The 17,339-nt window shown below is 39.7% G+C and overlaps 2 protein-coding genes across 2 annotated transcripts in view; one reads left to right on the top strand and one right to left on the bottom strand.

Moving 5' to 3' along the window:
- The window catches only part of LOC139161647 (LIM homeobox transcription factor 1-alpha-like), a 119,947-nt gene that overhangs the window by 90,781 nt on the left and 11,827 nt on the right, over positions 1–17,339 (top strand). Inside the window, exons 4-6 of the mRNA XM_070741066.1 lie at positions 11,011–11,243; positions 14,356–14,513; positions 16,180–16,257. Of these exons, the coding sequence (XP_070597167.1) occupies positions 11,011–11,243; positions 14,356–14,513; positions 16,180–16,257 (469 nt within the window). The remainder of the gene's footprint in view (positions 1–11,010; positions 11,244–14,355; positions 14,514–16,179; positions 16,258–17,339) is intronic.
- CHCHD5 (coiled-coil-helix-coiled-coil-helix domain containing 5) overlaps positions 9,608–17,339 on the bottom strand; it is a 40,094-nt gene continuing 32,362 nt past the window's right edge. Inside the window, exon 4 of the mRNA XM_070741070.1 lies at positions 9,608–9,679. The gene's annotated coding sequence lies outside the window, so the exon portion shown is untranslated. The remainder of the gene's footprint in view (positions 9,680–17,339) is intronic.

A 17,339-nucleotide genomic window follows, 5' to 3' on the forward strand; every position in this document is an offset into this window, starting at 1 on the left:
ATAATACTGCTGTCCTGAGCATCATACCTATTCACATCCAAAGGACTGGATTCTTCCTGTCTCTCATTCCACATTTGGAGGATTGTTAAGGAGTGTGCAGAACTCTTGAGTTATCAAGGGCATGCACAGAGGAAACATGGGATTCCAGCAGATATCCAGAAGATATGAGTAATTATTCATTCATACAAAACAGATACATTAAAGTGTATAAAATAGCGTTTACTTTAGAAATTGCACAGTCGAGTTAAGCAGTCCAGTCATACACATTCAAATCAGTCAATATCACCCAATACAACAATAATATTACAAGCCTGTCTTTGTTTTATACATCACACATACATTACAGCTTACAGCTTGAACACAGAGCTTAATACATCAGTCACAGTGAATCAGCAGAAAGAATAGAGTGAGCAGAGAGAGATAATCATGCTTTCTGGCTCCCTCTTATGGCCATTTGCAACACTATTTCTTAAAGCTATAGTACTTCAATACATACAGACATTCATTGTTAGCTTGTTTATATATTGCCAACCCAACGGTTTGTACATTGTACTAACATGGATGGTTTGTATTCTAACACAGATGAGGAAATAGCTTCTTCTGCTATGTCTCAAAGAGGATATAGAAGCTCAAAAAGTTATTCAATAAGCTGCAAATTTTTTATTTATTTATTTATTTATTTTGTCCAATACACAATAATACACAATGAAGGTTATATAGAGGATATAGTAGAGAAGAAATACGAGATATAGGAGAGACTATAGGACAGGGGACGGAAAGCACTCTAGTGCACTTATGTACGCCCCTTAGGAATCTGGAGAGGTCAACCGTGGATAGTCTAAGGGTAAAATGTTGGGGGTTAGGGGATGATACTACAGAGTCCAGTAATGAGTTCCACACTTCGACAACCCGATTACTAAAGTCATATTTTTTATAGTCAAGTTTGGAGCGGTTAATATTAAGCTTGAATCTGTTGTGTGCTCTTGTGTTGTTGTGGTTGAAGCTGAAGTAGTCTTTGTTAGGCAGGACATTGCAGCATACAATCTTGTGGGCAATATTTAGATCATGTTTAAGGCATCGTAGTTCTAAGCTTTCAAGATCCAGGATTGTAAGTCTAGTTTCGTAGGGTATTCTGTTTCGAGTGGAGGAGTGAAGGGCTCTTTTTGTGAAGTATCTTTGAACATTTTCCAGGGTGTTAATGTCCAAGATGCGATAGGGTTCCAAACAGATGAGCTGTATTCTAGGATGAGTCTGGTGAAAAGTTTTGTAAGCTCTGGTAAGTAGTGTGAGATTTCCAGAGCAGAAGCTATATAGGATTAGATTAACAAATCTTGAGGCCTTCTTAGTGATGTTGTTGCAGTGGGCTTTGGCACTTAGATCTTTAGTTATTAGTATTCCGAGGTCCTTGACCGAGGTCCTTGACCAGCTTCATATACAGTACCATGATGTTTTTTCTCATGAAATGCAGGATTCACACACAACATTAAGCTCACCAAAAGCCACCTTCTTATTCAACACTTTGTATCTGATAATCTGAATTTTCAGTTGAATGTGACTTCTTATACTCATGATAAAAAGTATTATAGATTATTACACTAAATATAGTTTAGCTAGAAACTAACTAAACTATATTTTAGCCTAGATTGCTCTGCAAGTCCAACTCCCGTGATTAATTTCTTGCCAATTTCGAAAGCCATGGTCAATTTATCTATGGGGGAAATGGATTATGCCAATGTGAGAAATATATGAAAATACTTAATATTGGCAAAAGTGTTATATCTTTCCACGAATCAATATTTGGGAATCTATATTCATCAGCATGAAACCTGAGCTCAAGATAAAATCTAGTGAATTCCAATTAAATCTTCCATGACAACAACTTTGTTTCTCTATTTTCTTATACTATTTTATGACAACAATGTCATCAGTGCCAGTGATGACCTGTGTCTGTCATGTTGTCCTGTCATTTTTGCACTGAACTGTGGACAATTGTATTATTTCACTTCACTGTTCTAAATGTTATAGCAACAAAAAAGGTGTGTTGAAGTTCCTAAGGAACCGTTAACACCTTTTGTCCAAATCCAGCATCAAACAATAACATAAGCAGGAGTCACAAAAAGAAAATGAAGTTGTAAGGATGCCTGTGCTTTTCATTGGAAATATTCCATTTATAAATTTGGTCATTTTAGATCTGCAGGGAAGCAGATTAAAAATGTGTTTTTATTACCTCTTATAAAAGGCTCCGACAAGGAGAAAAATAGTATAAATGTATGGAATGTGGAAAGAGCTTCAGATTGGGTAGAGAGATTTTTTTACAGAAAGGGAACCATACAGGATAAAAACTATATAAATGCTGGGAAGCATTTCAAACAGAGCAGTCAATTCACTTCTCATCAAAGATTCCATATAAAATGTTTAGAGCATAGAATGGTTTTAGAATTGGAATATGTTGGTTTCGGTTATGCTGCATTGTGATAGGTTCTGGGTATTTTGTTATTGGTTCTCTTGTTATCTTTTTTAGCCTATGTAAAGTCACCTAGCGCTACTGTGTATAACTTGTGTGGCGATATAAATCACTTAAATAATAATAACAGCAGCAGCAGCAGCAATAACCTCTCATAATTTCCTAGTGTCATTATTGTTAACTGTAGTTTTCCTCTCATAACTATTCATTCTATCCCTGGCTGGGCTGGGAAGTTGAAAAGTATCTTGGAGAAGTACCAGCAAATTGCATTGCCAAGAGAATTATATGGATATATCCAGGAAGTCACCAGAGGTCAAGCTCAACTTGGAGGGTTGACTGTACCCTGCTTTTGTTCTCTGGATGCTGGTGGTGAAAAGATGCAGCTGCTTTAAAGAGCTGCCAAACATATCTGGAAAGATCTTTAAAGATCTATTTCCATTCTGAAGCACCCTTTTTCTTTTAAATCCAAGGCTTCTACAGCCCTAATATACACTGCTCAAAAAAATAAAGGGAACACTTAACACAATATAACTCAAACCTCTGTGAAACAAAACTGTCCACTTAGGAAGCAACACTGACAATCAATTTCACATGCTGTTGTGCACATTCAGCTTTGTACAGAACAAAGTATTCAATGAGAATATTTCATTCATTCAGATCTAGGATGTGTTATTTGAGTGTTCCCTTTATTTTTTTTTGAGCAGTTTCCCATTTAATTTTATCCTACAAAAATCCTTTGAGGAAAGTAAAGCTGAATTTTGATGATTGCTGCAAAGTTGATTATGTGCTTTAATTGATATGACTAGATTTCCTATGGGTTTCACCATTACAGCATTTCTTTCTTTCTTTCTTTCTTTCTTCCTCCTTTCTTTCTTTCTTTCTTTCTTTCTTCTTTGTTTGTTTGTTTCTTTCTTTCTTTCTTCCTCCCTCCCTCCTTTCTTTCTTTCTTTCTTTCTTTCTTCCTCCCTTCTTTCTTTCTTTCTTCTTTCTTTCTTTCTTTCTTTCATGAAATTGCATTATTTCACTTCACTGTTCTAAATGTTATAGCAACAAAAAAGCTCTGTTGAAGTTCCTCAGGAACCGTTAACACCCTTTGTCCAAATCCAGCAGCAAGCAATAACAAAGTCACAAAAAGAAAACCTTGAATCACGTGATTACAAATTCTTCAGTCGGCTTGACCTGGGACTAAATCAGAGGATTTGGGACACACAGAACAACCCTTGCTGGATAATCCATTAGAGACATGTGTGGATCCCAGATTGTAATGCCACTTCCAATAATCATAGAAAAGCAATGTTTTAACAGCCCACAAAGTCTTAGCTCTGGATAGGCTAAAATGGCAGTTGTTCCATCTCGCAGGTAATACACAGACTCCCTAAGTTATCGTGTCTGTCAATCCGGCCCCAATAATATACCAGTTTTCAATCCACTGGTGGCTAACAGAGCAGCCGCCGGTTCCCATAGCAACCTAAACAATATTACCCAGGCTTAAACGGATTCGGACGATATTAAAAAAGCAGCCTCTTTAGGAATTCCTGGAGCTGAGAATTTTAATTTTGCGTAATGCGAGCTGACACTGTGTTTATGAGACACTCGCTGGCTGTTTTCTTCAATTAGTGCAAAATGGAGCGGATTTGTTTTCGAGGCTTAAGGGGGAAAACATTATTGAGTTATGGATAGATGCAGGTCACCCTGTCAGTGCCATCAATCCCATAAGATGTAAATTCAGGGGAGATTTCTAGCGAATGCCGAGGTTTTTTTAGTCCCACAAAGGTAACTACAGTGCCTCATTCGTACAAGGGGAAGAATAAGTCATGGACGGGCTGATTTCTGGGCAAACTTCAACTGTGAAGTAAGATAACTTCCCCAGTACTCCCTGAACTTGGTTGCTTTCTTTAAGATGTTTCATTACCAAAACATTGTCAGCCCTGCCCTATTGACTTTGCTTTTGGAAGCTGGCTGAGAAGGTTAGAAATAGTGATTACATGGCCCAGGCATAAATGCATGCCGGTTGCTAAGAACCCAAGTTTTAATCATGTGGTCATAGGGACGCTATAAAGGCTCGGTCGTAAGTCACTTTTTCAGTGCTGTTTTAACTTCACTAAGTGAATAGTTGCAAGTTGAGAACTACCTCAACTTACTGTACAGTCAAGAAGATATTTCACTGGTTTTGAAGCAGACAGAGTAGTAGCAAAGTGGCATTGTGATTAATCCTTTCCTTTCCTTCTTTTTTTCTTCAGAGTGCTCATTAAAACTGTTCCAGAATTTGCTGGTTCTCTGGTGGCAGCTTTCTGAAATGGAGACAGAATTTGTTTTTTAAAAAAAACACCTTATATATTTATTTGCATATAATATTTAATTAATTAGTGGTTTTACCTAATTTGTGTAGCCATGTATCTCACTGAAGAAGACTCTGGACAATGTACAAGAAAGCTGAAACAATCATGTACGTGTGCCGTATGATTTCTACCATGTTGGGAACATTTCCATAGTCAATAGCTGAGGGAGAGATGAGCCAGGTTTTTTTGTATAGTATACAGTGCCATGAAATCATTCCTGCAAAAATATGGATTACAAAATGGCAGTGAAGAGTTTTATGCATCTTACTACTGCCATCTAGTGATCACTTGGATTTTGCAGTTCAGTTGGCACAGGCATATGTAGCAGAAAATTTTTTCCTCTCCCTCTCTCTCTCTCTCTCTCTTTCTCTCTCTCTCTCTCTTTCTCTCTCTCTCTCTCCTCCTTCTATGTGTGTGTGTTTGTGTGTGTGTGTGTGTGTGTGTGTGTGTGTGAGAGAGAGAGAGAGAGAGAGATTTTGAGTTATTGTTGCCCCCTGACAACTGCCAAGCCCCTACAATTTTCTTACCAATACAGTATTACAAAACTGATTTACTCTTGCCTTCTTCCTAGGGCTGAGAATGAATGATTGACCAAAAATAACTCACCTGGCTTTGTTCTTAAAGCAGAACTAGAACTCACTGTCTCCTGATTTCTCGCCTTGTGTTTCAACCGCCACTCCAAGCTGGTTGTCATAACACTGTACTTTAATCAGTTTTATGTTTTGGCTTATTTAGTTTTAGCTGTTTTAATTTTTTTTACTTCAGTTTCTTTTATTTAAACAGGGTTTTTTTTGTTGTTATTTTGTTATTTGACTTGTGAGCCACTCAGAATCATATATGGGAGAGGAGCAACTATAGAAATTGAATTCAATAAGTAAGAACAATATTTATATCTGAGTAAGCAGTTGGCTTGTTCTTCCTTTGGCTTCATTCCTGCAGTTTATTATATTGCCATTTGTCCTTCCTGCCCCTACCCCACTTATGCTGGGGCAATCAGATTTGGGCTGCTGAACTCCAGAGAAGCAGTTGCATGGCCTACACGATCAACAAAGGATTGAAGAAAGTTCTATGTCCAAATCTGGTAGCCTTAAATGCTTAAATACAGGAAGCCAGCCCAGCTTAATAGATAGTCAGAGAATTCTATGCTCTTCATTTGAAGCTTTGATACCACAGTATTAAGCTTTCTGATTTGAAGAGTATATTTAGGTTGAAGTTTGCAGAGTTTGCGGAGAGGGGCGGCATATAAATCCAATAAACCATAAACCTAAACATCTCAAGTAGTGTACTCCAACCTCCTCCATGCACTTTGGACTTCAGTACCCCAAATTCCTCAGTCAATATGGAAGCTAGTTGCAATGTTTACCAATTTTAGTTCAGCACGTCTATAAAGGTATCAACTGAGAATAGTAGAAAACAGGTGTGATCCATGGATGTGATGAGAAAAGGTGGAGAATGATCTGTACCTTTTAGAATAATGCACAGGGACTTATGAAATAGTACTTTTCACCAACTGCTCCTTGTGGGAGGGGGGTGTTTTAAAGCAGAGCAGAAAAAACATTCAGTTTCAACTAGTTCCATCCTATACCAAAGGTTTATGTCCCAAAAATAGACATTCACTCCCTACTTACAGTCTGCTATGGCTTCTGACCTTAAGCATTTTCTAATTTTACTTAATTGGAAGAGATATCTAATTATGGATGTGAGCTTCATTTAAAAAAAGGTTCACCAAATAAGTCTCCATGGATAAGAATAACAATATCTCACTGGAAACAATCTGCTGTATGTTCTTGATTTCTTGGAATAGCATATTTCATAACATACCTTTTTTCTCTGCACCGCATGAACATTGAAGGCAGAAAGAGACACTTATAATGATTTCCCATTTATTCCTCAAAAGGCACATTGTAATGAACTTTTAAACACTGCCTCTTACCTCCACCAACAAAAGTGGACCTAGCAGTTCAGGCTTCTTACATATTTTTGGTTTCAATTTAAAAAAGCTAAATCAGGTGCAGCTTGAAAATATGTAAAAAATCTCATTAAAAAAGGTTTATTTGGAGCAATTAACTCTTTGGAGACAATTGATGAAGCTATGATTGCCAATTAATTTAGAAGCCAAAAGTGGTAGGCTGCACAAACAGATATATTGAGGTTAATTTTACCTACCAAAGTAAAATATACTGTATTTAAATGACGAGTTATTGCTGAGGAGAAAAGATAAAATTGTGTGATTCTGGCTTGAGGGTATTGGTTGAATGAGAAGAGATAGTGATTTGTTTTTGTTTTGTTTCTGTCCTGCAATGGTTTCTGAGCAGTTGGGATTACTTTATCTGAATCATGGCAAAGTGGAATTTCATCAATAGTATCTCTAAGAGGCACATATATTTTCCCAATCATTCAGTTATGTTCTGTTCAAAAATGGGTGTATCCATAACACTCCAAATGTCGCTGAACTACATTTCCCAGCATTCTTTTCATATTGGCCGATGCTACTATTATTTCTAGTTCATCCACATCTGAAGGACCACATGTTCCACCCACCAGTTTAATGTTTTCATCTTCACTAGCAAACTTGATGGAGAAGTCAGTTGGCAGATGCCCAGGAGATATGGATGGAAAAACAAGAGATTAGTTTAGACACAGAAATAAATCACTGACATTGAGCCTGGAAGTTGGTACTAACTTCAAAGAACTTCTCTGCCACTAAAACTCGTGAGATTATTGTCTGGACAATTTTATTTTTGAACAAAATTTGTCATCACTATTGCATCCAAAGTTCACTGCAAAGGAATGCTTACATGTTTGTGCTTCTTTTCTACAGCATTTTTATAGCTGCCCATCCTTCAGAGCTGAAAGATAATACATAATTCTCAACATTGTCCTCCAAATACTTTTATAAAGTTCTGATAGTTTGCATTGCCTACATTTAAGCAGGACTGCAATTGCAAAGATTTAAGGGTATGCATGAACAGGGATGTTACATTCATTTACACGTTCTTAAATCACATTCATGCTCTGAATCAACTTTTCTACTCTGAAACGGTACATATGACGTGTAGGAAGTCACCAGGGCTAACATACAATAGCCAGTAGCATTTATCTGCCACCTCTTGACTACTTGCAAACTAATATTTACCAACAGCTGACATGCAATAAGAGTGACATCCTTAGTTCTAAGAGTGCATTGTCCACTTTAGACCAAGTTTTATTTGTGATTAAAACATCTGTACACACTGTTGTTGTAAAAAAATATCATGAAACAGTTTATAATTAAATTCAAACAATTAGATATTGATAAAAGCATGTATTAAAATATTACGTAAAATATACCAAACCAAAATAAGTAGCAAAATAATAACAGAGTAAGAGCAGGTTGCTGTTGTTGCTATTGTTGTTGTTTGTAATGAAATGTGACTGCAGCATTTACCCTGGGAAAACTACTGAGTTCTGCAGCCAGATTTTGAAATAACATATGGAGAGAAAAATCCCAGCTTCAAAATGCGCCCACTTTCTCTTTTCCACCAAAAGTCTATTTTATCTTCTCATCCACATGCATTTATGATATTTCTGTTGTACTTCTTCTCCCCCAGATGTTCAGGGAAGGGTGGGTGGTTTTCTCTCCCCTCTCCACTTCATTCTCAGAAAACTCTGCAAGGTTTGGAGAGATGGTCTGGGTGACCATCTCTGGGTGAGTTTGCTGGCTGTATGGGAAATTGAATCACCCTGGCCGACGCTCTTTCCAAAAAGTGCTTTTTAATTTGCTCTGGCTGTGTCTGTTTGCCTGACTGTTCGCCTCACACCTATGTGCCTCCTCCTTTCTCAGCCGTAATAAATCCCAAAAAGAAAAAGAGCAGGCACCTTGTCTTCTCCCTCCCTCCCTCTCTCTCTCTCTCTCTCTCTCCCTCTCTCTCACACTCTCTTTCTCTCTCTCATTCTCTCTCCGTCAGAACAGTCCCAGCCTATTCAAGCAGAAGTGTAAATCCAAGCAGAGAGCATTAGGCAGGGGAATGAGCCCTCCCTGGTAAATCCTCCCCATTCCGCGCTCAGCAAGAGTTTGCTAGGAGGATTAACCCACGTCTTGTTCTCAATCCCGGTTTATGAGTTTCCCCGCTGGCTGGGAGGATCCTGTGTGTTTAAACAACAGGCTAATTAATCCTCATTTTATTACTTTCTCTTGTCAAGTGACTAAAGAGAAGCTGTCAGCTCGGTGAGCCGCCCCACTCGCGTTTGTTTAGCTCCCAAATTACTTCATCAGAACCATCTGCTGCATACGTCTTGGCTGGAGTTATTGATTTCTCTATTCAAATGCCTCGCTTATGCCAGGAGGCGAGGACATTAAAAGAAAATTTTAGGGTCATGGATCCAGGGTAGTGCTGCTTGTTATTTACGACAGGGAGGGAATGCCTCTCAAATTGACAGGTGGAGTTGTATGGACCGAATCGGTTTACAAACCGTTTGGGATTAGAGAAACCAGCAGGTTTTTCAGGAATTCTCCCATGCCAAAACTGAAAAAAAAGTAAAGTCTTTAAATTTGCAGGAAGAAGAAATAAAATACAATCTCTGAAAATACTTTGGAAAAGCACATTTTATCAATTATGGGTTATCTCCATTTTATTTTATTTTATTTTCAAGAGGCATGCCATACTTCTTTCTATTCAACATTGCTTTGGTTTTACTTTGCTTTTTAAAAAAATGCACATCCCATCTGAACCAAAGTTTTTGAATAACGACTAATTGCCACAATGATTTAAAATCCGTTTTAGTTTATTAAAGTTAAGTCTTGATTATTCAGACGGCAAGTTTCCGCATCATTTGTTGTTGCTGTTACTGCTCTTTCTAGTTCAAAGGTCCATTTTCAGGTGGCATTCTTTTCTGGCTGCAAAAGAAGGGAAGGAATCTATATAAATAAAAAATGTAAATATTCATTTCTTCAAAATCTTAAATCTCCGAAAGTTCTTCACCAATTGCTTTGAAATTTTAAAACAACATTGCATTCGAATATACATGTTTTTATATACCTATATTATATAGATGTCATACCTGTGACAGGTAAAAACATTCAGGTGCTTAAAACTTCACTGATTGCTTTGAAATTTTAACAAAATGTTGCATTTGAATACACACATACAATTTAGATCTACACACAGATTGCTTCTCACATAGACACTTATATGTTACATGTTCTAGAGCTGGAAAACCAGACAAACCTGGAGCCACAGCAATGCATGGTCAGATACAACTAGTTTTAAATAATTTTACAGTAAGACTCAACTACAAGTAATTGCAAGAAAATGTTCCAGGAATCTTTCAGGATGACAGGGTAGAAGGGAATTGCTATAGTAGACTAGATGCTGCCACCTAGCTGACATGTGTTCAATTTTTAAAAGCGAAGCCAAAGGAATTGCAGTGCATTGAGTAGTTCCTTAAAATAGTTGTCACTTCTAAATTTGCCCTGTTAACTGATTTCAGGCTGAGATATTACGTCTCCTTTCTTAGCTGCCTCAATATTTTACATATCTACCAACAATGATGCTTGTGCACTTTATGTTACAGTACAATCTGGGTGTTTTAACCTAAATGAGGTTGTAGAAGTTTTGCTGAATCAATCTAGCTGAATAGTGGAATGAATTGAAGCAGCTTAAGGGTGGAATGAATTGAACTGAACTGTGGAGAATGTATTTATTTTATTTATTTATTTATTTTGTCAAGTACGTGTTGGTGGTATACAAAGATTTAATATTATTTATATACATGATACTAGTAAAAGAGAAGCATTAGGACAGGGGACGGAAGGCACTCTGGTGCACTTATGCACACCCCTTAAATCTTCTCTGTTGAAGAATGTCCACAGAATCTCTACAGTTAAAGTAGAACGTGCAATTGCACTGAGGTTGTGATACACTATTTCAATATTTTGCCACCAAATGGGAGATTGTGTGTTTCCTTTGGGCCCTAGCTTGTCTGTTTGTGTAGCAGGGCCCATTGACAATCAGATGGGAAAGCTTGTATAAATTTGGGGGAAGGGAATGAGCTTTAACTTTAGTGCAGCTGATGTATCAACACAGAGTAAGCATGCAAACTAGAAATCTAAAAGTCTGCAGAGGAGAACGCGATGTACTGTAGCAACGTAGGTCACTTCAACAGCTTCGTGTCTTATTCTTAATTGTTTTGCCCCAATTTTTTCTCTCCCCCTCCCCTTTCCGTCAGGCTCTTCCAGACCAAATGCAGTGGCTGCCTCAAAGCTGTGGCTCCTTCCGAATTCATCATGCGGGTGCTGGAAAACGTCTACCACGTCCACTGCTTCTCCTGCTGTGAGTGCGAGCGGCGGTTGCAGCGGGGAGATGAGTTTGTGCTGAAGGAAGGGCAGCTGCTTTGCCGCAGTGACTATGAGAAAGAGAGAGAGATGCTAAGCGCCATCAGCCCGGCACCCACTGAGTCAGGTGAGAGAGGACTGAGTGACCATAGGGTTCTGCTCAATAGAGTTAAAAGAATGTCCCTCAACATGTACACAGATGGGACCAGTGATAGGCTACCAAAATTTTTACTACCATTGTGGCCGTGGCTTATGCATTTTGTTTCAACATCTTTCAGTGCAAATTGAGTGCTCTGGGGTGGAGCTCCAAATTTTGCTACCGGAACTGCGTTCCTGACCGTTCCCGTAGGAGCCCATCACTGACAGAGACCCTTTTCATCACTCAGTTCGGGTGTACCGGTAGCAGGGGTTGCCGGTGGTTTGGAGAAGGCTCACAAGGCTCCGCGCCACCAACCTGGATGTCACCATTTTCTTGTTTTTAACCCTCTGCACGTGTGCAAAGCATTCTGCATACACACAAGGGTGAAAAAGTAGGTGCGATGGTGGCACATGGGCAAAGTGTGCACTTCTGAACCAATAGGGAAGGTAAGTAGATTTCACCACTGCTCCAGGGATGGAAAGAGAGCAGTAGGATATGCTGGAAAGCTGTAAGAGTGCAAAAGGCTGCACATGTCGAAGTTGCTACACATTTATAAGAAGGACAGATCTGTACCTCCTTTCCCCATACATCTTTCTCCAGTTGCCCTGGATATTACGGTCATCATCTGTATTCCGGGGATGTTAAGGACCATCATGCTTTAGAACATTTGGATCTGGGCCAAGCATCGGAGTTTTTGTGGTTGGGCACCTGCTAAAACCTACATCTTTTCAGAGGACTCATTATTGACCCACGCCGAATTCTCATTTTTGGTTAGAGAAAATGCCTAGAATCAATGAACCGGCTCTGCTTCCCTGCAATCCAAAACTCCAATTAATTAAAGAAGAGAATAGAAAATGGCTATAATGGTCTGGGGGTGGGTGGGAAGGAGCACATATGGAATCCACATCCGAGGGCTTGCTAAAAAACCCATCTAATTATAAATTGTGCATCTTAGTAACTAACTGGATTTGAACAACAGGAAGCATATATGTTAAAAATCCTTTAGGCATACACATTAATAATAATAATAATTATTATTATTATTATTATTATTATTATTATTATTATTATTATTATTAATTGGATTTGTATGCCACCCCTCTCCATAGACTCGGGGCGGCTAACAACAATGATAAAAACAGCATGTGACAATCCAATAATAAAACAACTAAAAACCCTTATTATAAAACCAAACATACACACAGACATACCATGCATAACTTGTAATGGCCTAGGGGGAAGGAATATCTCAACTCCCCCATGCCTGGCGGTATAAATGAGTCTTCAGTAGTTTACGAAAGTCAGGGAGGGTGGGGGCAATTCTAATCTCCGGGGGGAGTTGGTTCCAGAGGGTCGGGGCCGCCACAGAGAAGGCTCTTCCCCTGGGGCCCACCAAATGACATTGTTTAGTCGACAGGACCCGGAGAAGGCCAACTCTGTGGGACCTTATCGGTCGCTGGGATTCGTGCGGTAGCAGGCGGTTCCGGAGGTAGGCTGGTCCAAAGCCATGTAGGGCTTTAAAGGTCATGACCAACACTTTGAATTGTGACCAGAAACTGATCGGCAGCCAATGCAAGCCAATAATAGCAAACATACAAATCTTCATTCCAATATAAGAGGAGTTTCTGTTCTTCTATTCTCGTGTGGAAGAAGTTGCAGGAGAAGGCAACGCAAATGAAGAATATTTAGCTCCATTCCTGCTTTGTCTTTATTCCTTTAACAATGGGGTGGGGGAAGCTGGGTTTGTGGAGTGTTTGGCCAAGTCATTTTCCAGGTTCCTGGCATCTCCTCCTTGTCATTACTTTTCTCTCCTGTTCACATGTTTACAGAAGCAAAGACAGGAAGGAGGAGGAAAAGAAGTAGCAATAGCAGATCCAAAAATTGAGCCTTAGCCTCTTTGGGGGGGCATGGCTTTGGCATATTAGATTAGATTAGATTTATTGGATTTATATGCCTCCCCTCTACGTAGACTCGGGGCGGCTCACAACAATGATAAACAATACATAGTAACAAATCTAATATTGAACAATCTAAATTACAGTTTTAGGTTAAAAAATCCAAAAGAAACCCCAATATATAAAAAACAAGCACAGTCGAATCATACACAGAAACTACATGGGCAAGGGGGAGATGTTTCAATTCCCCCATGCCTGACGGCAGAGGTGGGTTTTAAGGAATTTCCAAAAGGCAAGGAGGGTGGGGGCAATCCTAATCTCTGGGGGGAGCTGGTTCCAGAGGGTCGGAGCCACCACAGAGAAGGCTCTTCCTCTGGGTCCCGCCAGACGACATTGTTTAGTCGACGGGACCCGGAGAAGGCCCACCCTGTGGGACCTAACCGGTCGCTGGGATTCGTGCGGCAGAAGGCGGTCCCGGAGACATATGCCAAACCATGCCAGATCCTCATGCTGGGGTGCACAAATGTGCAACATTTATTTTATTTTGTCAAACAATTATAGGGTGATAATTTGTACATATAAAACATTAGATAAGTAATGATAAAAAGTAACAAAAGAAGACAATAGGACAGGGACGGTAGGCACAGTGGTGCGCTTATGCACGCCCCTTACAGACCTCTTAGAAAGGGGGAGAGGTCAATTGTAGATAGTCTAAGGCTAAAGGTTTGGAGGTTAGGAGTAGAAACCACAGAATCAGGTAGTGCATTCCAGGCGTTGTTTACTCTGTTGCTGAAGTCGTATTTTTTGCAGTCAAGTTTGGAGTGGTTGACATTTAGTTTAAATCGATTTCATGCTCGTGTGTTGTTGCGTTTGAAGGTGAAGTGGTCATTAACAGGTAGGACATTTTGGTATATGATGTCTCTGGCATCTTTTTACATTTTTTAAAATTTCAATCAGGGAAAGACATTCTCTCAATTTCTACATTCAAGACTCAATATTGTGGCAAAACCAGAGATAGGGTTAGAGTCTATTGTGTATTGTACTTAACAGAATCTGCTCCAAGAAGTGTTGTTTGGTAATATCCATTCAGAAAAGGCAAGTGGTTTGGTGAATAAAAAGATGGCTAACCATCCTTGGGTGTCTTGGAGTAGGTTTCTAGGGAAATAAGCTGGGGAATCCTTCATAATCTATGTTTTCTTTCATAGTGAAGAGTGAAGATGATGATGGGAGCCACCCACATGGCAAAGGAGGAGAAGAAGGCAAGGATCACAAGCGCTCCAAACGCCCACGCACCATCCTCACCACGCAGCAGCGACGGGCATTCAAGGCCTCCTTTGAAGTCTCCTCAAAGCCCTGCCGGAAGGTCGAGTTTCTTTCTTTCTTTAAAGCGATTCTGCCCCAACACCGAGTGGAGAGGTGACCTGTGGTCCTAAAAACATAAGCACTCTAATTTTGAAGTCACAGGTTACACAGCTTATTTCTGGGTGTGGCTTAATGGTCATGTGACTGGGTAGAAGTGGCTTGTCGGCCCTGTGATCAGGTGGGAGTGGCTTGAACGATGTCATCGTTCAAGTGAACTGTTAAGTCATAGAAACATAGAAACATAGAAGTCTGACGGCAGAAAAAGACCTCATGGTCCATCTAGTCTGCCCTTATACTATTTTCTGTATTTTATCTTAGGATGGATATATGTTTATCCCAGGCATGTTTAAATTCAGTTACTGTGGATTTATCTACCACGTCTGCTGGAAGTTTGTTCCAAGGATCTACTACTCTTTCAGTAAAATAATATTTTCTCATGTTGCTTTTGATCTTTCCCCCAACTAACTTCAGATTGTGTCCCCTTGTTCTTGTGTTCACTTTTCTATTAAAAACGCTTCCCTCCTGGACCTTATTTAACCCTTTAACATATTTAAATGTTTCGATCATGTCCCCCCCTTTTCCTTCTGTCCTCCACACTATACAGATTGAGTTCATTAAGTCTTTCCTGATACGTTTTATGCTTAAGACCTTCCACCATTCTTGTAGCCCGTCTTTGGACCCGTTCAATTTTGTCAATATCTTTTTGTAGGTGAGGTCTCCAGAACTGAACACAGTACTCCAAATGTGGTCTCACCAGCACTCTATATAGCGGGATCATAATCTCCCTCTTCCTGCTTGTTATACCTCTAGCTATGCAGCCAAGCATCCTACTTGCTTTCCCTACCGCCTGACTGCACTGTTCACCCATTTTGAGACTGTCTGAAATCACTACCCCTAAATCCTTCTGAAGTTTTTGCTAACACAGAACTGCCAATACAATAGGTTTTTAACAATAGCTAGCAGAACTTTTTCTGTAGCCTATTGCTTGGGAGAAAGAGAGAGCAGGATGTCAAGGAAAATAATTCTCATATACTTTAGGCTTTAAGTGCAGATGACCACTAAATGTTAATAAAAATACTAATATGTTGTTGCCATCCGGTGGTCTCCTGGCTCAGATATGATTGTCCTCATCTCTGGTCTCACCTAATCTTGAATCAATCCCACCTCCCATCACTGAATCCCTAACAGTTAAAACCGAGGGAATATAGTTCTCAAGAGAAAAAAGATTTTCCACCACCATAACGTGTTTCTTCTCAAAGAGGACATCAAGACTGCCTCCTCAGATTCACCACTGTGTCCATTTTCTGTTTTAAGAGCCGTGGTGGTGCAGTGGCTAGAAAGAAATCACTACTGCAGGCTACTTCTGCTGATTGCCAGCTGCCAACAGTTCGATTCTGACCGGCTCAAGGTTGACTCAATCTTCCATCCTTCCAAAGCCAGTAAAATTAGAACACAGATTGTTAGGCGCAATAGACTGACTGCGTAAACTGCTTAGAGAGCGCTGTAACGCATTGTGAAGCAGTGTATAAGTCTAAGTGCATTACCCTGTAAGTGAGGGGTCACAGAGCACAATTCACCCAAAGCCACCCTTTGTGCAGGGGGCTTCCTTATTAGGATATGAATTTAGCTTTTTTAACAACTCCTTTTCTGTTTTCCATACTGGGCAGGTGAGGGAAACATTAGCGGCTGAAACTGGTCTGACTGTCCGTGTAGTGCAAGTCTGGTTCCAGAACCAAAGAGCCAAGGTGAGTGATCATTTCTGACTTTTTGCATTTGAATGACAGTTTATCTCCAGCCAAACCAGGGAGACAAATTTCTGCTTAGCCTAACTTAGAACTAACTCATTTCCTAAACCTTCTTCAACAGCACAAATTCCAAAACAAACATGACTATTGATGAGAGTTTGGGGGGCCCTGGTTCAGCCAAGTACAAAATGAGAATTTATAGTTGTGGGTACCAACTTTATAAACAACCCTAGAGTCTATTTGTTTAACAGCAATTTCATCTGGGGAGGAATCACTAAGGGATAACATTTTATTTCCTGTTGTAAAGACTTTTTTAAAAACTTCCATGAATATTGAAGGCATTTTTAGCTATTCTATAGCAAAGGCACTCACGCCCATAGTTCCCTCTAAGCTGAGCAGTGAGCAATCGCTCACTTAAAAATCATCAACTCAGAGTTTTCCAAACCTGCCCAGAAGCCGAGAGGGGAAGAGTGAGAGGGAAGGAGAGAGAGAGAAACAGATAGAAAAGAGAGAGGAAGGAAAAGAGAAAGAAAAAGAATGGGAGTAAGGAAGAGAGAAAGAAAATCAAAATCTAGTTTGAAACTAGCTCAACTATTTAAGTGGCATTTTGATATTGATAGAGTTGCCCTATTATGAGCTCACTGTTACAGACACACAGTACAGTATTTTATTTTGAAATTCTCTGAGGCAAAACCAGGGTGGCTTTTTTATTTGTTTGTTTGTTTGTTTGTTTGTTTGTTTGTTTGTTTGTTTGTTTGTTTATTTATTATTTCTGTGCCGCCCAGTCCCGAAGGGACTGCCGCTCAGACACTATACTTTTCCGCCCACTCCCCCAAAAAATTAGAGGGAACACTGCTCACACCATCTCCCAGAATGAAAATAACAGAACACTAAAACATTTGCCAGTTTCTGCAGTTAGAATTGTTGTGACAGGCACAGCAGCAGGTCAGGGCACTCTTTGGCTGATCAGGTAGCCCTTGAAAGAGTGATGGTGTTTGCTGATGGTAAATCAGAAAAGATTTCCTGATCATGAGACCTATTAAGCGATGGAACTGCCAACCTCCTAGACCAGGGATGATGAA

This window comes from Erythrolamprus reginae, chromosome 2, assembly GCF_031021105.1.
Source record: "Erythrolamprus reginae isolate rEryReg1 chromosome 2, rEryReg1.hap1, whole genome shotgun sequence".
In the NCBI taxonomy this organism is placed as follows: Eukaryota; Metazoa; Chordata; class Lepidosauria; order Squamata; family Dipsadidae; genus Erythrolamprus; species Erythrolamprus reginae.